The 23,406-nt window shown below is 43.2% G+C and overlaps 1 protein-coding gene across 1 annotated transcript in view; it reads left to right on the top strand.

Moving 5' to 3' along the window:
- The first annotated feature begins 3,586 nt into the window (after positions 1-3,586).
- PSAT1 (phosphoserine aminotransferase 1) overlaps positions 3,587-23,406 on the top strand; it is a 40,737-nt gene continuing 20,917 nt past the window's right edge. Inside the window, exons 1-5 of the mRNA XM_003407293.4 lie at positions 3,587-3,773; positions 7,054-7,114; positions 17,438-17,507; positions 21,038-21,243; positions 22,092-22,264. Of these exons, the coding sequence (XP_003407341.2) occupies positions 3,714-3,773; positions 7,054-7,114; positions 17,438-17,507; positions 21,038-21,243; positions 22,092-22,264 (570 nt within the window). The 5' untranslated portion in view covers positions 3,587-3,713. The remainder of the gene's footprint in view (positions 3,774-7,053; positions 7,115-17,437; positions 17,508-21,037; positions 21,244-22,091; positions 22,265-23,406) is intronic.

Genomic DNA, 23,406 nt, shown 5'->3' with positions numbered 1-23,406 from the left:
TTGTGAAATAAATAATGCTTGTGAAAACTGAAATTCTGCCTTTTTACAACATATACATTTTGTAAAGATGCTTCTTTTTACCCGCACAGTGAGATTCTACTAAGGGGGAAGGGGACCTCCTGCCTCTGCTCCCCTCCCCCCCCACAGCTGTCTTTATACCTCTGTACTGCAAAATAGGCCAAGGTGACAGAATAATATTTTGAGACATTACATGATATTTCCCCTTTTCCTGTTTCCTTAAAAGAGTTAGCCAAATAATAAAATCTGTTAAGAAAACATTCTGTATCCCACTTTGGACAGTGGCGTCTGGGGTCTTAAACACTAGTAAGCAGCCATCTAAGATACATCAGTTGGTCTCAACCCATCTGGAGGAAAGGAGAATGAAGAACACCAAAGACCCAAGGTAATTACGAGCCCAAGAGACAGAAAGGGCCACATAAACCTGAGACTATATCAGCCTGAGACCAGAAGAGCTAGATGGTGCCCTGCTACAACCAATGACTGCCCTGACAGGGAACACAACAGAGAACCCCTGAGGGAGCAGAGAGCAGTGGGATGCAGACCTCAAATTCTCGTAAAAAGACCAGACTTAATGGGCTGACTGAGACTAAAAGGACCCCAGAGGTCAGGGTCCCCAGACCTTCGGTTAGCCCAAGACAGGAACCATTCCCAAAGCGAACTCTTCAGACAGGGATTAGACTGGACTATGGGATAAAAAATGATACTGGTGAAGAGTGAGTATACTGGATCAAGTAGACACGTGAGACTATGCAGGCAGCTCATATCTGGAGAAAAGATGAGAGGGCAGAGGGGGTCAGAAACTGGCCAAATGGACATGAAAATAGAGAGTGGAGGGAAGGAGTGTGCTGTCTCATTAGAGAGAGAGCAACTAGGAGTATATACAAGGTGTACATAAATTTTTGTATGAGAGACTGACTTGATTTGTAAACTCTCACTTAAAGAACACACACACACACACACACACACACAAACAGCCAAGTGTGTTCCTTGATGAATCAGGGGAAATGTGTGGTAGAACACTATACAACAGCCCTAAGAACTGATGCTCTGCAGGTGGAATCAGGCTGCACACAACATTGATCTGTACAGTGTTTCCACAAATTTGAATCTGTAGACATTTAAAAATCAGGAGATTTCAAACAAAAATCTGGGTTTCTGGCTTTTCAAAAAATGAAAAGCTAGCTTGAGCAACCTAGTTTGCACACTCGGCAACAACCAACTGCCTCGGAGCTGCAGCTATTATGTATATAAAAAAAAAAAGGCTCATTAATTAGGGTAACACTAGCCATTTTAACAAATAAACCCACAAATTTCAGTGGTATCACACAAAAGACACTGATTTCTCACTTATATATTACAATCCAGTACAGGTGATTCAAAGACCCAGGGCCCCTTCTATCTTGTCTCTATCATCCCTGAGGGCCTTGGAGTCTTCTGTTTTTACCTCATTCAAAGGGAAAAAGACAGTAGAGAAGCAAGCCTGTTTCTCAACCATGTTGGGCTCAAAGTGACACATCACCCTGTTCACATTCCATTGGTGGGAACAGGTGGTGTGGCCCACCTAAATGCAAGGAAGGCTGGGAAATGTGGATTCTGGATGGGCAGCCATTTCCTTACTGGAACCAATTGCAGTCGATTCTGGCTCATGGTGACCCATGTGTTGCAGAGTAGAACTACACTCCATAGGGTTTTCAAGCCTGTGACCTTTCAGAAGCAGGTCATCAGGCCTTTCTTCTGAGGTGCCTCTGGGTGGATTCAAGCCACTAATCTTTCTGCTTAATAGTCAAGGGATTAACTGTTTGTAACACCCACCACAGGACCCTCTAAATCCCTGGAACTGAGGCCCAACTGGGGTTAAGAGCTTTAGGAAGGATAAAGGTTAACTCTTCCACTCCCCCACTTGATTAGCTGCTAGGGGTCTAAAATCATTAAATAATATGTGACAATTGTTGCACACCAGAGTGTGTGGGCTGAGATTCATAAGGTATGCAGGAAAGCAGTGACCTTGCTCAGTTTTGCTTTTTCTAGAAACTTTGCCCTCTAACTCCCAGACCTAAAGCAGCACCCCTGCTCCCAGCCCCACCTCGCCCACATACTTCCCACCAAAAGCAAACAAAAGCCAAAGCCCTGATCACGTCTTTTCAAACCGGAGTAGTTGAAACTGTGCCTAGTGTTACAGAAAGCCCAGCATAGGTACTGGGCGTATTCCTGGAGCACTAAATTTCCTGAAAGACTTTAAAAGAGTATTTTTATATTAGCTGGGTTTCCGGGTTGGAAGGAGCCCTGGTGGCGAAGTGGTTAAGCTAACGTGGGTTAATGTGGCTGTTAAAGAAAAGGTTGCCCAAGAGTCGGGCTGTTAAAACCTTCCAGCTGCTCTGGGAAGAAAGATGTGGCAGTGTGCTGTCAGAAGGATTTAGTCTTGGAAACCCTATGGGGCAGTTCTATTCTGTCCTATAGGGTCGTTATGAGTCTGAATCAACTCGATGGCAACTGGTTGTTTTTTTTACGGGGCAGAATACAAAATACAGGTGATTAAAAAAAAAAAAAGATAAAATTTCGGAGTTCAAAGGAACTTCTTTCTTGCAGGGAAGGGGCCCTGCCTGCTTCAGGGCCCCAAGTGCGTCCCCATCGATCAAGTTCTTAACAGAAGGGCATCTGCGTGGAAAAGTCTGAGCAGCTCTGGCCCTGCGCTGGGTCCGGCCCGGGGCCTCTTCAGGTGCTAGGGTTGCCTCTCTGGAAGGGTATCACATTCTTGTTAATGTCTCCTCAGGTTTCTCAACTCACAGCTTGTCAGCGCAGGCGAAACGTGAGAGCCGCGGCTACAGTCCAGCCTGCCGGTTTCATAAGGTAGAAAATGCAGAGTCAGCGACTTTAAATAACTTATCTGGGACATCCAGACTTTCCATGCCAACGTTCCTCCCACGGTCCTTGGCTGCCCCATCCTTTCATATTTCAGGAGCCCCTTATTCGCCCCTTGGCCCATTCTTCAACCCACAGTTCCACCCTCTTGGGAGGCCTCCTCTCCACAGGAGTATCTGGCGTCCTTGGGGATGCTTATAAAAGTTTGGTGAATTAATGGCTGCTGATTCTGTAACAAAAGCATCGGAGCCCAGCCCAGCGGGCTGGTGAAGGAGAGGTGGGAGAAGGGCGGGGGGCGACAGATTTGCTTTGCATCCCCCCGTAGGGCCAAGAGAGAAGAGGCTGCGTCAGGGTTGAGAGCCTGGAACTGGGCTGACTGAGAGCTCCGAAGCGAGAACGCAGGTTGGCACGGGCAGCCCCTTCGAGGGCTCCGAAGCGAGAACGCAGATTGGCACTGGCAGCCCCTTCCCTCCGCCCACGATCCTCAGGTGGGCGTGCGGCCAAGTCTGCTGGATGGTGCAATCTCCTGCATGCTTTGCACCGACCGAAAAGGGGCGGGCCGAAAAAGTAAACGCGAGGAGGGGCAACTGCATCCGGGCCTCGGCTGGTGACCACGCGACCAATGGGGATGCGAGCCCGGTCACGGGAACCAATCAACGCAGGGCGTGCGGTAGCGCGGGGCTGTGGGGAAGCCGGCTCCGCGTTGGAAGCAGGCGAGTCGGAGTCCGGCTATAGACTGACGCCGCTGACGGCAGGTTACGTGTGCTCTCCACGCACGTGCGCTGTCCACGCTATCGGTCCTCCTAGGTGATTTGCCACCTGGCCGCTGCACCATGGATGCCCCAAAGCTGGTGGTCAACTTCGGGCCAGGGCCCGCCAAGCTGCCGCACTCGGTAAGTCCCCGCGAGGCGCGCGTACAGCGCGGTCCGGCGGGAGCACGCGTCGTTGGGGGTTCGCATCCCCGCCCCGAGCGCTCGGATCCACCCTCCCCGCCCCGACTCTTCGCTAACGCTTTGCACCCGCCCGGTCCAGGATGTCTCGCGGGCGGGCTTCTGTAAGAATGCACTTCGTGAAAAAAGCTCGGCGAGGCATGTTTGTGCAGCTGCCGCTGGCACCAACTGTCGTGCTAGGCGTGGACGACTAGGCCCGCTGGGGCGTGCCGTCCGCGCCCCGGCAGCGCACCTGCTGACCCGGGTGCTGTGTCTTCTCCCGGACCCGGGCGGGGGTGCGGCGGGAAGAGAAGGTTCTCGTCCCTGCGTTCCCATCGCGGTGCGGTGCTGCGAACCCAGGCCGTGTTGAGTACAGGCGTGAATGAACGAAGAGTGGGGATGAGGGAACGGGTGATGGGCTTTACAGACCGTGGTGAATGCGTCAACCGTAGGGGAATGCAGACGCTCCAGTTTGGCCTCCCTCGGACTGTTTCCTTTAGCCAGCATTTGGGAAATTTGCTTTTCAAGAATTTACGTTTGTAAGGCAGCCCAACCTTTCACCGCTTGCCCCGTAGGGAACCTACCCTTTCTTAAAGGCTTTACTCCATCTGCTTTACGCGTAGTTTTTTTTAAAACCTGTTTGCCCCAGGGATATTCGTGTATTCTCACCTTGGTGGGCATGGGGTTACTGGTTCTGTACTCTGCAGTTTTTTTTCTGGAGCAAATGGAATGATTAGGTATTCCCCCAGGCCATTAACTGACCCTGACCGGTTGTCCAAGGGCAACCAGTCCCTGCTTTCCCAGCCCCCCGGGAGCTTTCGGCTCCTCCCGCTTCCTAACACTTCGTAGCCAGCGCTTTGTGCCACTCCCCCCGCCTCCCGCCCTCCACCTGTGAAAAAGGCAGTCTCTCAAGTGCCTTGAACCTATTGACGATCTGCTGCTGCTGCTGTTATATTTTGTTTTTTTTAACCAGATAAATTTGATAATGTCTTGTAGCAACCCACAGGGGGCATAGCCAAGTACTTCACAATTACTTATTGTTGAATAGAGTAGCGCTCTCCTTGGGACTGAGCCTTCTCTGTGTCGTGGTAAGAACAGAGAATTCTACAATTTTGGAGGGGGAAGGGCCTTTTGCTTACATAGGGCCAGTTCTCAGTTAACAGAGAGCAGGGCTGATTTTTTTCTTAGTTATTCTAGTCAGTTTTAGGTGAGATTTCCTGCTGGAGCTGTGGAAACTTCCCTCCTCATCCGTCTTTGGAATCTCCAGTATATTTGTTTCTTTTGTAATTTTGTTATGCGCTTATTGTAATGGCAGTTGGCACCATTATTTATTTGCTATTCATTGCCTTAAGAGAATTTTTACATTCAGGTGCACTCTCTAACATGGGGGCGGGGGTAGATGTAACTTTTTATATTTTGTATTCTATTCAATTCTACTTGGTTCTTTTTCATTGAAAAAACGAGTTGTGATCCTCAAAACTGACTGTGATCTGCAGTTTGAAAAAAAAAAAAAAGCCCACTGGATTAAAGGAGCTTGTTTTTTTTGGGTAGAAGTCTTTAAAACTCTTTGTAATGATTTTGATTCTAGACTTTTCTAGATGGCTTTTCAAGGATTGGAGGGCTGGTGGTGCAGTGGTTAAGCATTTGGCTGCTAACCAAAAAGTCAGCAGTTTGAATTCACCACCCACTCCTTGGAAACCACATGGGGCAATTCTGCTCTGTCCTATAGGGTTGGTATGAGTCAGAATTGACTTGATAGCAACGGGTTTTTTGTGTTTTTTCCCCAAGGAACAAAAGTACAATCTTAAAACGGAAGTTCAAAGATGAGTTTATCACAGAAAATTTCTCTTTACTGAAGGAATGTCTTCATAAAAGTTTGCTTGAGCGGGTCCTGCTAATGGCATTCAGCTCTTCTCAAAACAATGACGTATTCTTGAGCCAATTTCAAGGGAATCTTGCTTAATTATTGTCAAAATATTGTATTTTAGACAAGTCAAAATCCAGTTTAGATTGTTTTAATGATGTCCTCCTTAGCCAGTATCTTTTAAAGAAACCATTGTAGACATCTCTGCTGGGGGATGCTTCTACAAGAGGGCGTATGGCCCCTGGTTTCTGTTCGTTTTTATTTTTAGAACTTTTCTTTCGTCTTATTGCAAAATTTCTCACATATGCAAAGATAGAGTAATATAATGAACCTCCACAGACACATATCCAAAGTTTGACAACTGACAACAATTTGACAATCTTATTTCAGCACCCCCTGCCCTTCAGATTATTTTAAAGCTAATCCGAGATATTCTGTCATATCACTCATATGCATCGCTAGTTGATAAGGGCTTCCTTCTTAAAAAAGAAAAGATAATGTCTTTTTTTTTTTTTCAGTTTGTAGTTATTTGGGTTTTATGTGACTCTGGTGCAGTGAATTACTTAATATGGCCCTTCTAGCCATAAAAAAAAAAAAATTCTTTTTTTTTCTAGCCATAGTTTTTGTAGCTCCCACCAGATGACTGGGTGGAACTATGCAAACGAGGTCCTTGTGACCCACCAAGGGTATTGTATAACTTGCTAATAATGAAAATAAGGTGCGTGGCACTGGCACCATTGTGGAGCTGGGACCATGCAAGTAATTTCCTAAAGCCTATGCCTGCGTTTATAAGCCCATCTGGGAATGGGTTGTCTTTGTTATGTTAATGAGGCATGTTTAGTGTACGGTACTTTTCCAGTTAATCTCTTTTGAGATATAAAAGAGATTAAATAAGCAAGCAAAAGAAGGAGAGATGGGGTAAGATAGATACCAAAACCAAGGAACCAGGGAAAAGCTGAAGAAGACAAGGACCTTCCTCCAGAGCCAAGAGAGAGGAAGCCTTCCCCTAGAACCAGTGCTTTGAGTCCTGAGAAAATAAATTTGTTTGTTAAAGCCGTCTACTTGTAGTTTTTCTGTTATAGCAGCACTAGATAACTATGACATCTCATCCTTTTTTTAACCAGAGTGAATTTTTATATCTAAGTAAATCCATGCCTTAAGAACTAACTGTATCTTAGTGTCAGTCGTGTTGTGTAATTTCACACTCAAGCTGAGTGTAAGTTGCATCACCGGCTGTGGGCGATGGTGGGGACCGTCTCCTGACTCCGAAGGCCTTGTGAGGCGACCCCACCCCGCCCCCGCGCCTCTCAGGCCTGGCTGTACAGAAGGAAAGCTGTGCACAGTACACAGAAGTCATTTTATTTTCTTTTATTTTTCTAGGTCCTGTTGGAGATACAAAAAGAATTATTAGACTACAGAGGAGTTGGGATTAGTGTTCTTGGTAAGATTTACTTGTGGATTCTGTGAATGTCCAGGTTTCAGAGGAAAGCAACCTAAATGCATCAAGCCTAGATGTACCAGGGTCTTCCTATAGGCCTTTGTAGATACACTTTTTTTTTTTTTTTTATAATAACTTTTATTAAGCTTCAAGTGAACGTTTACAAATCCAATCAGTCTGTCACATATAAGTTTACATACATCTCACTCCCTACTCCCACTTACACTCCCCGTCTTGAGTCAGCCCTTTCAGTCTCTCCTTTCTTGACAATTTTGCCGGCTTCCCTCTCTCTCTATCCTCCCATCCCCCCTCCAGACAAGAGTTGCCAACACAATCTCAAGTGTCCACCTGATATAATTAGCTCACTCTTCATCAGCATCTCTCTCCCACCCGCTGACCAGTCCCTTTCATTTCTGATGAGTTGTCTTCGGGGATGGTTCCTGTCCTGTGTCAACTGAAGGTCTGGGGAGCATGGCCGCCGGGATTCCTCCAGTCTCAGTCAGACCATTAAGTTTGGTCTTCTTATGAGAATTTGGGGTCTGCATCCCACTGATCTCCTGCTCCCTCAGGGGTCCTCTGCTGAGCTCCCTGTCAGGGCAGTCATCAATTGTGGCCGGGCACCAACTAGTTCTTCTGGTCTCAGGATGATGTAGGTCTCTGGTTCATGTGGCCCTTTCTGTCTCTTGGGCTCTTAGTTGTCATGTGGGCTTGGTGTTCTTCATTTTCCTTTGCTCCAGGTGGGTTGAGACGAATTGCTGCATCTTAGATGGCTGCTTGTTAGCATTTAAGACCCCAGACGCCACATTTCAAAGTGGGATGCAGAATGATTTCATAATAGAATTATTTTGCCAATTGACTTAGAAGTCCCCGCAAACCATGCTCCCCAGACCCCCGCCCTTGCTCCACTGACCTTTGAAGCATTCATTTTATCCCGGAAACTTCTTTGCTTTTGGTCCAGTCCAATTGAGCTGACCTTCCATGTATTGAGTGTTGTCTTTCCCTTCACCTAAAGCAGTTCTTATCTACTGATTAATCAATAAAAAAACCCTCTCCCACCCTCCCTCCCTCCCCCCCTCGTAACCACAAAAGTATGTGTTCTTTTCAGGTTTACTATTTCTCAAGATCTTATAATAGTGGTCTTATACAATATTTGTCCTTTTGCCTCTGACTAATTTCGCTCAGCATAATGCCTTCCAGGTTCCTCCATGTTATGAAATGTTTCAGAGATTCGTCACTGTTCTTTATCGATGCGTAGTATTCCATTGTGTGAATATACCACAATTTATTTAACTATTCATCCGTTGATGGACACCTTGGTTGCTTCCAACTTTTTGCTATTGTAAACAGAGCTGCAATAAACATGGGTGTGCATATATCTGTTTGTATGAAGGCTCTTGTATCTCTAGGGTATATTCCTAGGAGTGGGATTTCTGGCTTGTATGGTAGTTCTATTTCTAACTGTTTAAGATAACGCCAGATAGATTTCCAAAGTGGTTGTACCATTTTACATTCCCACCAGCAGTGTATGAGAGTTCCAATCTCTCCGCAGCCTCTCCAACATTTATTATTTTGTGTTTTTTGGATTAATGCCAGCCTTGCTGGTGTGAGATGGAATCTCATCGTAGTTTTAATTTGCATTTCTCTAATGGCTAATGATCGAGAGCATTTTCTCATGTATCTGTTGGCTGCCTGAATATCTTCTTTAGAGAAATGTGTGTTCATATCCTTTGCCCACTTCTTGATTGGGTTGTTTGTCTTTTTGTGGTTGAGTTTTGACAGAATCATGTAGATTTTAGAGATCAGGCGCTGGTCGGAGATGTCATAGCTGAAAATTCTTTCCCAATCTGTAGGTGGTCTTTTTACTCTTTTGGTGAAGTCTTTAGATGAGCATAGGTGTTTGATTTTTAGGAGCTCCCAGTTATCGGGTTTCTCTTCATCATTTTTGGTAATGTTTTGTATTCTGTTTATACCTTGTATTAGGGCTCCTAGGGTTGTCCCAATTTTTTCTTCCATGATCTTTATCGTTTTAGTCTTTATGTTTAGGTCTTTGATCCACTTGGAGTTAGTTTTTGTGCATGGTGTGAGGTATGGGTCCTGTTTCATTTTTTTACAAATGGATATCCAGTTATGCCAGCACCATTTGTTAAAAAGGCTGTCTTTTCCCCAGTTAATTGACACTGGTCCTTTGTCAAATATCAGCTGCTCATACGTGGATGGATCTATGTCTGGGTTCTCAATTCTGTTCCATTGGTCTATGTGTCTGTTGTTGTACCAATACCAGGCTGTTTTGACTACTGTGGCTGTATAATAGGTTCTGAAGTCAGGTAAGGTGAGGCCTCCCACTTTCTTCTTCTTTTTCAGTAGTGCTTTGCTTATCCGGGGCTTCTTTCCCTTCCATATGAAATTGGTGATTTGTTTCTCTATCCCCTTAAAATATGACATTGGAATTTGGATCGGAAGTGCGTTAAATGTATAGATGGCTTTTGGTAGAATAGACATTTTTACTATGTTAAGTCTTCCTATCCATGAGCAAGGTATGTTTTTCCACTTAAGTATGTCCTTTTGAATTTCTTGTAGTAGAGCTTTGTAGTTTTCTTTGTATAGGTCTTTTACATCCTTGGTAAGATTTATTCCTAAGTATCTTATCTTCTTGGGGGCTACTGTGAATGGTATTGATTTGGTTATTTCCTCTTCGGTGTTCTTTTTGTTGATGTAGAGGAATCCAAGTGATTTTTGTATGTTTATTTTATACCCTGAGACTCTGCCAAACTCTTCTATTAGTTTCAGTAGTTTTCTGGAGGATTCCTTAGGGTTTTCTGTGTATATAATCATGTCATCTGCAAATAGTGATAACTTTACTTCTTCCTTGCCAATCCGGATACCTTTTATTTCTTTGTCTAGCCTGATTGCCCTGGCTAAGACTTCCAACACGATGTTGAATAAGAGTGGTGATAAAGGGCATCCTTGTCTGGTTCCCGTTCTCAAGGGAAATGCTTTCAGGTTCTCTCCATTTAGAGTGATATTGGCTGTTGGCTTTGCATAGATGCCCTTTATTATGTTGAGGAATTTTCCTTCAATTCCTATTTTGGTAAGAGTTTTTATCATGAATGGGTGTTGGACTTTGTCAAATGCCTTTTCTGCATCAATTGATAAGATCATGTGGTTTTTGTCTTTTGTTTTATTTATGTGATGGATTACATTAATGGTTTTTCTGATATTAAACCAGCCTTGCATACCTGGTATAAATCCCACTTGATCAGGGTGAATTATTTTTTTGATGTGTCGTTGGATTCTATTGGCTAGAATTTTGTTGAGGATTTTTGCATCAATGTTCATGAGGGATATAGGTCTATAATTTTCTTTTTTTGTAATGTCTTTACCTGGTTTTGGTATCAGGGAGATGGTGGCTTCATAGAATGAGTTGGGTAGTATTCCGTCATTTTCTATGCTTTGGAATACCTTTAGTAGTAGTGGTGTTAACTCTTCTCTGAAAATTTGGTAGAACTCTGCAGTGAAGCCGTCCGGGCCAGGACTTTTTTTTGTTGGGAGTTTTTTGATTACCGTTTCAATCTCTTTTTTTGTTATGGGACTATTTAGTTGTTCTACTTCTGAATGTGTTAGTTTAGGTAGGTAGTGTTTTTCCAGGAATTCATCCATTTCTTCTAGGTTTTCAAATTTGTTAGAGTACAATTTTTCATAATAATCTGAAATGATTCTTTTAATTTCATTTGGTTCTGTTGTGATGTGGTCCTTCTCATTTCTTATTCGGGTTATTTGTTTCCTTTCCTGTATTTCTTTAGTCAGTCTAGCCAATGGTTTATCAATTTTGTTAATTTTTTCAAAGAACCAGCTTTTGGCTTTGTTAATTCTTTCGATTGTTTTTCTGTTCTCTAATTCATTTAGTTCAGCTCTAATTTTTATTATTTGTTTTCTTCTGGTGCCTGATGGATTCTTTTGTTGCTCAGTTTCTATTTGTTCAAGTTGTAGGGACAGTTCTCTGATTTTGGCTCTTTCTTCTTTTTGTATGTGTGCATTTATTGATATAAATTGGCCTCTGAGCACTGCTTTTGCTGTGTCCCAGAGGTTTTGATAGGAAGTATTTTCATTCTCGTTGCTTTCTATGAATTTCCTTATTCCCTCCTTGATGTCTTCTATAACCCAGTCTTTTTTCAGGAGGGTATTGTTCATTTTCCAAGTATTTGATTTCTTTTCCCTCGTTTTTCTGTTATTGATCTCTAGTTTTATTGCCTTGTGGTCTGAGAAGATGCTTTGTAATATTTCGATGTTTTGGACTCTGCAAAGGTTTGTTTTATGACCTAATATGTGGTCTATTCTAGAGAATGTTCCATGTGCGCTGGAAAAAAAAGTATATTTTGCAGCAGTTGGGTGGAGAGTTCTGTATAAGTCAATGAGGTCAAGTTGGTTGATTGTTGTAATTAGATCTTCCGTGTCTCTGTTGAGCTTCTTACTGGATGTCCTGTCCTTCTCCGAAAGTGGTGTGTTGAAGTCTCCTACTATAATTGTGGAGGTATCTATCTCGCTTTTCAATTCTGTTAAAATTTGATTTATGTATCTTGCAGCCCTGTCATTGGGTGCGTAAATATTTAATATGGTTATGTCTTCCTGATCAATTGTCCCTTTTATCATTATATAGTGTCCTTCTTTATCCTTTGTGGTGGATTTAAGTCTAAAGTCTATTTTGTCAGAAATTAATATTGCTACTCCTCTTCTTTTTTGCTTATTGTTTGCTTGATATACTTTTTTCCATCCTTTGAGTTTTAGTTTGTTTGTGTCTCTAAGTCTAAGGTGTGTCTCTTGTAGGCAGCATATAGATGGATCGTGTTTCTTTATCCAGTCTGTGACTCTCTGTCTCTTTATTGGTGCATTTAGTCCATTTACATTCAGGGTAATTATAGATAAATAAGTTTTTAGTGCTGTCATTTTGATGCCTTTTTATGTGTGTTGTTGACAATTTCATTTTTCCACACACTTTTTTGTGCTGAGGCGTTTTTCTTAGTAAATTGTGAGACCCTCATTTTCATAGTGTTTGACTTTATGTTAGTTGAGTCGTTACGTTTTTCTTGGTTTTTGTCTTGCGTTATAGAGTTGTTATGCCTTTTTGTGGTTACCTCATTATATACCCCTATTTTTCTAAGTAAAAACCTAACTTGTGTTGTTCTATATCGCCTTGTATCACTCTCCATATGGCAGTTCAATGCCTCCTGTATTTAGTCCCTCTTTTTGATTATTGTGATCTTTTACCTATTGACTTCCATGATTCCCTGTTATGTGTATTTTTTTTTAATTAATCTTAATTTGTTTGTTTTTGTGATTTCCCTATTTGAGTTGATATCAGGACGTTCTGTTTTGTGACCTTGTGTTGTGCTGATATCTGATATTATTGGTTCTGTGACCAAACAATATCCTTTAGTATTTCTTGTAGCTTTGGTTTGGTTTTTGCAAATTCTCTAAACTTGTGTTTGTCTGTAAATATCTTAATTTCGCCTTCATATTTCAGAGAGAGTTTTGCTGGATATATGATCCTTGGTTGGCAGTTTTTCTCCTTCAGTGTTCTGTATATGTCGTCCCACTCCCTTCTTGCCTGCATGGTTTCTGCTGAGTAGTCAGAACATATTCTTATTGATTCTCCCTTGAAGGAAACCTTTCTTTTCTCCCTGGCTGCTTTTAAAATTTTCTGTTTATCTTTGGTTTTGGTGAGTTTGATGATAATATGTCTTGGTGTTTTTCTTTTTGTATCAATCTTAAATGGGGTTCGATGAGCATCTTGGATAGATATCGTTTCGTCTTTCATGATGTCAGGGAAGTTTTCTGTCAGAAGTTCTTCAACTATTTTCTCTGTGTTTTCTGTCCCCCCTCCCTGTTCTGGGACTCCAATCATCCGCAGGTTATCCTTGTTGATAGAGTCCCACATAATTCTTAGGGTTTCTTCATTTTTTTTAATTCTTTTATCTGATTTTTTTTCAGCTATGTTGGTGTTGATTCCCTGGTCCTCCAGATGTCCCAGTCTGCATTCTAATTGCTGGAGTCTGCTCCTCTGACTTCCTAGTGTGTTGTCTAATTCTGTTATTTTATTGTTAATCTTTTGGATTTCTACATGTTGTCTCTCTATGGATTCTTGCAACTTATTAATTTTTCCAGTATGTTCTTGAATAATCTTTTTGAGTTCTTCAACAGTTTTATCAGTGTGTTCCTTGGCTTTTTCTGCAGATATCCTAATTTCATTTGTGATATCATTAAGCATTCTGTAAATTAGTTTTTTATATTCTGTATCTGATAATTCCAAAATTGTATCTTCATTTGGGAAAGATTTTGATTCTTTTGTTTGGGGGGTTGGAGAAGCTGTCATGGTCTGCTTCTTTAAGTGGTTTGATATGGATTGTTGTCTCCGAGCCATCACTGGGAAACTAGTTTTTCCAGAAAATCCGCTAAAAAAAAACTGCAGTCAGATCCCTATCAGAGTTCTCCCTCTGGCTCAGGCTATTCAGATGTTAATGAAGCCGCCTGGGGAGGGTGGGGGAGGGAACAGAGAGATAGGAGAGTAGCACCTCAGAATATAGCCAGAGTTGCTTGTCTTGCTTGGAATGACTGTTATATCTGAGATTCCCGTGGGCGCGTCGCCTATGTGTGCTGGCTGTGTGGAGATTGCCCCCAGGGGGTCTGGCCCGCTGGAGTCACGGTCAGATCCTCCGCTTCCAGCCCCACGCCCAGCGTCAAGGCTCCGCTACTGGGACGGTGCACTCTCAACTCCAAAATCAGTCGCTGCCTCCCGGGGACTTCTCGTCCCTCCAGCCGCGTGGCCGTGCCGCCCCCGTGAACCAGGTGGGCCCCCTCCCGGGGTTAGTTCAGATGGGTGGAGTAGCTCCCCGTGCTTGTGCCGCGACCAAGTGTCCCGGCTGGAACGCTGTTCTCCCCACTCCAATACCAGTCGCTGCCTCCCGGGGACTTCTCCTACCGGCTGTGTCCCACGCCGCCCGCGCGACCCGGCTGGTCCCCTTCCCGGGGTTAGTTCAGGGTGTGGAGCAACTCTCCGTGTTTATGGCGTACCTGTGAGCAGTCCAAATCCCTGCGGGACGGTTCCCCGGCTCGGATGCTGCTCTTTCTGCTCCAAGATCAGTCACTGCCTCCCGGGGACTTCTCCTACCGGCTGCGTCCCACGCCGCCCGTGGAACCGGCTGGTCCCCCTCCCGGGGTTAGTTCAGGCGGGTGGAGCAGGTCTCTGTGCTTGTGCCGTACCTGACTGGTACGCTGGCTCCAGGCTCTGGAAACTATCGCTGCTTCCCTGTATTAGTTCGTTCTCCGTCTCTAAATCCGTGTTTGTTGTTCAGGGTTCGTAGATTGTTATGTATGTGATCGATTCACTTGTTTTTCCGTGTCTTTGTTGTAAGAGGGATCCGAGGTAACGTCTGCCTAGTCCGCCATCTTGGCTCCGCCTCCTGTAGATACACTTTTAAACTTTAATAATTTTGGTTGCACGCTTGATAGAGACAATTTTGAAACCAGCATTTAAAAGCAAACTCTGTTTCCTTCCCACAGCTAGTGGTGATGGTAACATCTCATTGTCTCGTTTAATAATTGATTTTTGCTAATCACAGCATCTGAAGTGAAGGTACTGCTGATTTGCATAACAGTGCCCCAGACATTTACCATATTGCTTCACGTTTCAATTTAGTTTTATTTTCTGTAAATACTAACTTATTAAAGTTTAGAAGTGAAGATGTTGCATATTCATAATTTCTTTGCTAGTTTCTCTCCTCTTTCTTATTGGGGAGGGCCCCAGGCGGCACAGTGGTTAAGCACTGGACTGCTAACCGAAGGGTCGGTGGTTTGAACCCACCGGCTGCCTCGTGGGAGAAGGATGTGGGTGCCTGCTTTTGTAAGGATTACAGCCTTGGAAACCTTAGGGAGTAGTTCTTCTCTGTCCTGTAGGGTCACTATGAGTTAGAATCGTGTTTGGTTTTGGTTTTGGTGTATTATTGGGCAAGAGGGACCTATGAGTTTTAAAGTTTACCTTCTTTTATTTATATTTTGGTAGTTCCAAAGGGTGCTTAGTGTTAGGAGACTGTAGGACTAACTGTGTGCTTGTTGCTGTTACTTTGTTCCTCTGGACTTGGGACATGTATTTAGATTTCTGTGAAGTGAGCTCACAATGTGAAATTTGCAGCTGTCCTGAAGAACAGCATTGCCACGGATTCCTGTTCTTGAGAAAGAGACATTGAGGAGTCAGGATACCTAATGATGAATTAGTAAAGGGCTCATTCAATGAACCTGTCACTTGAAAAATTACTCTGCTGTGATTATAAGGCTAAGATGTTTGCAATTTGGAAATCAATTTGGATCTTCCCTAATCTAAGTAATCTGAATCTTGGGGTTCAAACACAATTTGAATGCAGAAATCACTGAAATCTCCCTTTATTATGCAATTTTTTTCCCTGTTTATAAAAAATAATTTGTTTTACTTTTTGGTGTCGTTGAGAAATATACACAGTGGAACGTACACAAATTCAACAATCTCTACATGTGCAATTGAGTGCCACCGATTACATTCTTTAAGTTGTGCAACCATTCTCACGCTCCTTTTCTGACTTGTTCCTCTACCATCAATATAAACTCACTGGCCCCTAAGGTTCCTATCTAATCTTTTGAGTTGCTTTTGTCAATTTGATCCCATATCAATAGTTCTTAAAAGAGCATAATGCTCAAGGTAGACATTCTTTACTAGTTAAACAAATTAAAAAAAAAAAAAAAAACCAAACCCACTGCCATCAAGTCGATTCTGACTCATAGCTACCCTATAGGACAGAGCAGAACTGCTCTGTAGAGTTTCCAAGGAGCACTTGGCAGATTCGAACTGCTGACTTTTTGCTTAACAGCTGTAGCACTTAACCACTACTGTTTTAAGAAGACTTCAGGGGATATTTTTGGTTTAAGGTTTAAAGATGAACTGAGGGCAATAGTTTCAGGTGTTTATCCAGCCTCCGCGGTCCTTTTTTTTTTTTTTAAACTGTAGCTATCCAAATGAGTATGAAGTAGTATCTAATGTGGTTTTGATTTTCATTTCCTTAATGACTCCTAATGTTGAGTATCATTTCATGTGCTTATTGGCCATTTTTATGCCTCCCTTGGAAATGCCTACTCAGATCTTTTGCCCATCTTTAGAGTGTGTCGTTTGTCTTTTTGTTGTTGAGTTTTAAGAATGATTTGTATATTCTGGGTACTAGACCCTTATTAGATGTATAATTTACAAATATTTTATTCCCTTCTGGTTATCTTTTCACTTCGTTGTTAGTATACTTTGATGCCCAAAAGTTTCTAATTTTGATGAAGTCTATTTTTTCTTTTGTTGCTTGTGTGTTGGGTGTCGTACCTAAGAGTCTGTTGTCAAATCCAAGGTCAAAAAGATTTATTCCTGTATTTTCTTCCAGGAGTTTTATAATTTGAGCTCTTACATTTAGGTCTTTGTCCTTTTGGAGTTACTTTTTGTATATGGTGTGAGGTAAGGGTTCAACTTCATTCTCTTAATGTGGAGATCCAGTGGTCCTAGCACCCTCTGTTGAAAAAGAATATTCTTTCCACATAGAATTGTTTTGGCAGCCTTTTCGAAAATCAGTTGACCATAAATGTGTGGTTTTTTTTCCCTGGACTCTCAATTTCTGTTCCATGAATCTAATTTCTGTCTGTATGCTAGTGTCACACAGTCTTGGTTACTGCCGCTTTGTAGTAAGTTTTCAAATTGGGAAGTAGGAGTCCTCCAGCCTTGTTCATCTTTTTCGAGATCGTTTTGGTGAATTTGGATCCCTTGCATTTCTGTATGAATTTTAGGATCAGCTTGTCAATTTCTGCAACGAAAATACAGCAGGGTTTTTGGTAGGAGTTGAGTTGAATCTGTAGACCACTTTAGGGAGCATTACCGTCTTAACAGTATTCAATTTTCCAATCCACGAATTTATTTAAGCTTTTGTTAATCTCTTTCAATGATGTTTTATAGTTTTCAGTGTCCAATTCTAACACTTATTTTATTAAATTTGTTCCTAGGTATTTTATTCTTTTTGGTGCTGTCGTAAATAAAATTGTTTTCTTAATTTCAGTTTTGGATTGCTCTTTGCTAATGCATATAAAGGCAATGAATTTTTGAATATTGATCTTATTATATCCTGTAACTTTGGTGAATTTGTTAGCTCTGATGTGTTTTTGTATGTGAAATCCTTAGGGTTTTTTACCTGCAAATTTTGTAGTTATTTCTAAAGTCCCTTCTGCTTGTTTGGTTTTGAATTGAAGCTTTTTTGTTGTTTATCTTCCTCTCCACAGAAATGAGCCACAGATCATCAGATTTCGCTAAGATTATTAACACCACGGAGAATCTTGTGCGGGAATTGTTGTAAGTTAAAATTTTAAAGACCAAATTATGTTACTCTTACTTTACAGTTCCATACCCAGACGTCTGTTACATTATTTTCTGTACCTGTTTTTTTGTGTCTGTAATATTCCATAGTTAAACATGTTATTTTTAAGATCCTCCTAGATTCAACCTTAATACGTAATGCTTTTTAAAGAACAGAAATTTATTTTCTCATAGTTCTGGAGGTTGTTGTTAGTGGCCATTGAGTTGATTCTGACTCATGGTGGCCCCATGTGTGCAGGGTAGAACTGTTCAGTAGGATTTTCAGGGCCGTGACCTTTCAGAAGCAGATTGTTGGGCCTGTCTACTGTCTCTGGGTGGGTTCAGACTGCTGACCTTTTGGCAGTAGTGAGGTGCTTAACCTCTTCTGCCACCCAGGGACTCCTTTCTGGAGGCTAGAAATCTGAATTCAGGACATTTGGCAGGGCTGTGCCCTTTCTTTGTTGACTCTAGGAGAAGATCCTTCCTAGTCTCTTTCAGCTTCTGGCAGTCTGGCTACTTCCTGGTATTCCTTGGCTCGTAAGTGGGTCTTCACATGCTGTCTTCACCCTCTGTGTGACTCCATTTTTGTGTTTGTCCTTCTCTTTTATAAGAGGCCACTCAGAAGAGGTTAGAATTAAGACCTGCCCTACACTCTGGCATGATTTAATTTAACTGATACCATATACAAAGAAAAAAAGCCTGTTTCCCCAATGTCACGTTTACTTGTGCAGGAGTTAGGACTTCATCATATCTTTTTGGGGAACACAATTCAATCCATAACACTAGGAAAGTGTTTTTAGCACTGTGGAATTAAGTGGCTTGAAAGAGATTTAAACCACAAAGAAATGGTCGGCTTGGTCAGCATTAACCCGCTATGATTTCATGTAGTGGTTCTTGAAGCCTGGGCCTGGTTTGAATCAGCTGGTGGGGGGTGGTTATTAAAAATTCAAGTGTGGGCTCTACTTAGACCTCCTGAATCAGAATCTCTGGAGAAACTTCATTTTTAACAGGCTGTTTGGATAATTTTAAGCGTTCTGTGCTCTGGGAACCACTGCTTGAGTGAACAATCCTAGGTTATGTATACTGACTTTCATACACAGAGGAAACTCTAATCTTAGATTGCTGTTCAAAGGAGAGGTTTTATGTATTGTATAAATATATACTCACATACATATATAGATACGGCAACCTTAAAAAAACACTTTTTCCTCCTGCTCGCAAAGAGAGTACGCATTCATTGTAGAAAGTTTAGAAAAAACAGAAATGCACAAAGAGAACTGGAATCTTCTGTAGCCCCACTAATGGGGAATAATCATTGTTAATATCTTATGGTCCATCCTTGCATTATTGGGAGCCCTGGTGATGCAGTGGTTAAGAGCTCGGCTGCTAACCAAAAGGTCGGCAGTTTGAATCCATCAGCCATTCCTTGGAAACCCTATGGGGCAGTTCTACTCTGTCCTGTAGGGTCGCTATGAGTCACAATTGACTCGATAAGAATGGATTTGCTTTGGTTTGGTTTTGCGTTATTTTATTAAGAAAATTGGAATCGTACTGATCATTACATAACTTTGCTTTCGTATTAGTTTCTTACAGCTGCTGTAACAAAATACCACAAACTGAGTGGGTTATAAGAACAGCAGTTTATCCCCTCACAGTTCAGGAGGCTGGGAGTTCAAGATCGGGGCATTAGCCATGTTGAGTCCTTTAGAGGCTGTGAGGGAGAACCTGTTTCATACTTCTCTCCTAGCTTCTGGGTAGCTTCGGGCTTTCCGTCGCTTGTAGCAGCAGTGTCATGTAGCATCCTTCTTGTGTCTCCCTGTCTCTGTTTTATCTTTTCTTTTACAAGGACCCCAGTCATAGAATTAGGACATGCCCTAGACAGTATGACCTCATGTTAACTTGGTAACATCCTCCTTAAAGACCGTTTCCAAACAGAGTCACATTTCACAGGTTCAGAAGTTAAGACTTCAGCATATCTTTTGGGGGCGGGGGGGATATAATTTAGTCTCAACATCTTCTAAACTGCCTTGACAGAGTGATTCAGGTGAGGCAGGCTTAGTGATATACATGTGAGAAGCATAGAAGCCCATTGCTATATGAGTGTTCAGAACTTGTGATCGTTGCTTGCTTTCTACTCCCACGTCTGCCTGCTGGGCCCCATGCAATCCACAGAACAATCTTGCTTTCATGGAGCGGGGAGGGGTTTGAGCCTTAGCCCGGGAGACACAGTGTTTGACCCACTTGGCTGTGAGCCTTTGAGCCCAGTTTAGTTTACTAGCCTATGCTTTCTTCCTCTGGCCAAATTCCTACTTTGCATCCCTGTAACTAGGCCTCTGTCTGGTTTCTTCCCACCCAGTTCCTGTCCTGACCTTGTTAAACTGCTTTGCATCTGTATAACATAAATCCAGAACCTTGGGCTACCAGTCCGCCCAGCTACTAGAACCTCATGATTAAAGCATCCCTAAGACCTGACTGCTTGATTCTGTTGTTCTACTGAGCAGTGCTCAAGGCCAGGCGTGTTTTCAGAGGAAGATACTTGCATACCACTTATTCTCTAAGATCCTATCACATTGCCCTGCGTTATTTTATTTCCACCTTTGTGCTAGAGCTCTGTGCTCCTAGCCATCCGCCATCTGCTTACCTGTTCCCACACTCCGACTTTACTCGACGGCTTGGGTCCAATATCCATGGCCTAGTCCTTCTGGAGCTGGCCTTATTCTGCTGCCTGTAGTCGTTCCAACCAGCATCTTAATTATTCAGAATTTTAATCTTAGTGTAGTACATGATTAGACCTGAAACAACAAAGGTCCCTCCCCAGTGTTGACTTGGTCGATAACATGGTGCCACCTAGCACATAGATATTTCAGGACTTTTGGTTGCAAGTGACGGAAAGCCAACTCACTACCTTGAGCAAAAAAGGGAATGCATCAGCTTACATACAGTAAAGTATAGGAGTGATTTAGGAGCTCAGATAATGTCAGGAAAGCCCTTTTCTCTATCTTCTGGGTCTTATGTATTAGCTTCATTCTTGGGCGTACTTTTCCCACACGGAGACCAAGATGGCCATCCATGGTTGCAGGATTAGCTCCTCCAAGTTTATTTTTCACTTCAACAGAAGCAGTTCCTCTTTCCAGAAGTTCATTCAAAGGTCTCAGAACCAAATTCCATTGGCCAACTTGGGTCATGTGCTCTTCCCCTGGAGCTGGGGTTGGCCACAGTGAACCATGTGGCTGAGTGCCAGAGGGATGGTTTTCTAATGGAAAAATCAGGTGTTGTTACTAGGAAGAGGAGGAATAGATTCCATCCATAGAGTAACCATAGGTGTCCACCGCTGTGCTTAATAAATAGTTGCTAAAGGAACAAATAGATAGACGACTGAATGGGGAAGACAAAGTTAGATGCAGTGGGGTTTTACCGTATGTCTTGTAGTAAATCCACCCAAGGTAAAGCAGTGGTAGAGCATTACTCATTCTCAGTCTTTGGTCCTGTGAGTCTGTGAATTAACTGTCAATGGTTTTTCTGCCCAGAGCTGTTCCAGACAACTACAAGGTGATTTTTGTGCAAGGAGGTGGGTCTGGCCAGTTCAGTGCCATCCCCTTGAACCTGATTGGCCTGAAAGCAGCAAGGTGTGCTGACTATGTGGTGACAGGAGCTTGGTCGGCTAAGGCTGCAGAAGAAGCCAAGAAGTTTGGGACTGTTAATATCGTCCACCCCAAACTTGGGAGCTACACAAGTAAGTGATGGGAGATGAAGCTGGATGGTAAAATGCTGACTGGTGGGTGACCCTCAGATGTCATGTTACCCCTGCCCAGGGGAGTCTGCAGGTGTTTTTAATTCTTTACTTCCCTTGTCAGTAGTTAGTTTGATACGACGTAGATTGGGTGACTGGCTGTACTAGCTGAGACTATTAACTGGCTTGTGCAGAAAGACTTATAGACTATTTAGCAGACAAGTCCAGGGGCTGGTTTGGTTTCAGGTATGGCTTGATCAAGGGCCCCAACAATGTCTCTAGGTCCTGATGTCTCTCCCTGATGGCCCCACAGTTAGGAAAGCTTCCTCCTCCCTTTTGGCCACAGCTACTGCTGACCTTACATTCTCCCCATTTCAGTGCCTTTGCCAGAGTGTTCCCAGTAACAGCCTGAGGTCTCAGGTGCCCCTCTCTGGATCAGCCTCAGTGCTGTGCCTGAGTCACATTCTGCCCCTGGGCGTGGGGTTGGAATTGGCTTCACTGGAATCATAGGGCTGAGAGTGAAGGAGGGCTGGGGCCCCAAGAGGAAATCACTAGCTCATCAGTGGAAGGAGGAAGGATGGATGACAAGGAGTGAGCCAGATATTCACCATGCCATTCTTGAAGACTTTTTGCCCCCAATCACAGTGGAAACGGTGGGACAGATCATCCTTTTTGGATGTGAGCCATGATTCTAATGTAAGACTATAGGGTGTTTTTTATTTGGGAAATGCTTTGGAATCAGTTAATCTTTTGCTGCTAGGGGATGGATAGCAATCTTCTGGTTGATTCCCAACCTTACATGGAAAAAGGAGAGTACATGTGGAAAGTGTCATATTTTTCTTCTGTGATAGAAATTCCAGATCCCAGCACCTGGAACCTCAACCCAGACTCCTCTTACGTGTATTATTGCGCAAACGAGACCGTGCATGGAGTGGAGTTTGATTTTATACCAGATGTCAAAGGAGCAGTGTTGGTTTGTGACATGTCCTCAAACTTCCTATCCAAGCCAGTGGATGTTTCCAAGGTAGCGTATGAGAGGCTGTTTTGGGGGAATTCACTGTTGTCAGTTCATTTAGAGGGATTTTAGTATATACTATTTGCGAATAGTATATAGATGGGGTTCTTTCCCATAAGCCCCCAGAGCTTGGATAATATAGGAAAAGGGATCAGTGGTGGCTCAGAGGTAGAATTCTTGCCTTTGACACAGGACACCCAGGTTAGATTCCTGACCAGTGCACTTCATGTGCAGCCACCGACCATCTGCCCGTTGCCATGATGCTGAACAGATTTCATTGGAGCTTCCAGACTAAGGTGGACTAGGAAGAAAAGCCTGGTGACCTACTTTCAAAAATCGCTAACGAAAACTCTGTGAATCAAAACAGTCTGATCCACAACCAATCATGGGGATGGTGTAGGACTGGGCACCATTTTGTCCCATTGTGCACGGGGTTGCCATGAGTTCGGGGCTGATTCATCAACAGCTAACAAGAGCAAGCAGGATCAGAAAGGCCCTGGGAGTCTGGGGCAGCAAACCTTGACGCAGACTAGCTCTGAATAAGCAGGTGGACAGTTGTTTGCTTTTTACTGGTTGTGGAAATTTAAGGATACTGAGCATCCCAGCCCCAAGATACTGACAGCCTCACAGGGTCTAGTCAGGTCCTTGATGATTTTGCTGCCTTTGAGAGAGGCTCTTAGGCAACTTCTTTGGTCAACACACTATGAGTGACTTGCTCTCTTCAAGGGTTTAAGTGAAAGAGCCCCATCTTGCATTACACCCACCTCCACTCCAAGAGTATCAACCAGACACAGATTTTACAAGTGGCATGCTGAGGGTGGGGCAGTGGGAGCAGTCTACCCAGGTACATGCAGTAATAGGGTAGCGTGTCTGTAAAAAATATTACAGCAACAATTAACCCAACTAAAACGTAGTCTGCTTTTTATTATCACCAGGCACTGGCCATTCTAAAGGATGCAAGCTATAAAAAGGCTCCTTCCCAGTGGGGCAAGCTGTCCCTTTTTCCCCACTTGGGACACTACTTGATTTTATTAAAGGTGTCACGGGAAGATGGGGGAGAGGGTTCTAGATCTTACGCAACAGGTGTCTTTAAACATCTGTAGCTTTCTAAAATTTCTCCTCCCTCAGGCAGCCCATCCCATCCCTTGTTC

The sequence above is a fragment of the Loxodonta africana genome, chromosome 9, assembly GCF_030014295.1.
Source record: "Loxodonta africana isolate mLoxAfr1 chromosome 9, mLoxAfr1.hap2, whole genome shotgun sequence".
Taxonomy (NCBI): Eukaryota; Metazoa; Chordata; class Mammalia; order Proboscidea; family Elephantidae; genus Loxodonta; species Loxodonta africana.
Note: the sequence above shows the minus strand (reverse complement) of the source record. Positions and strands in the feature narration are given on the sequence as shown.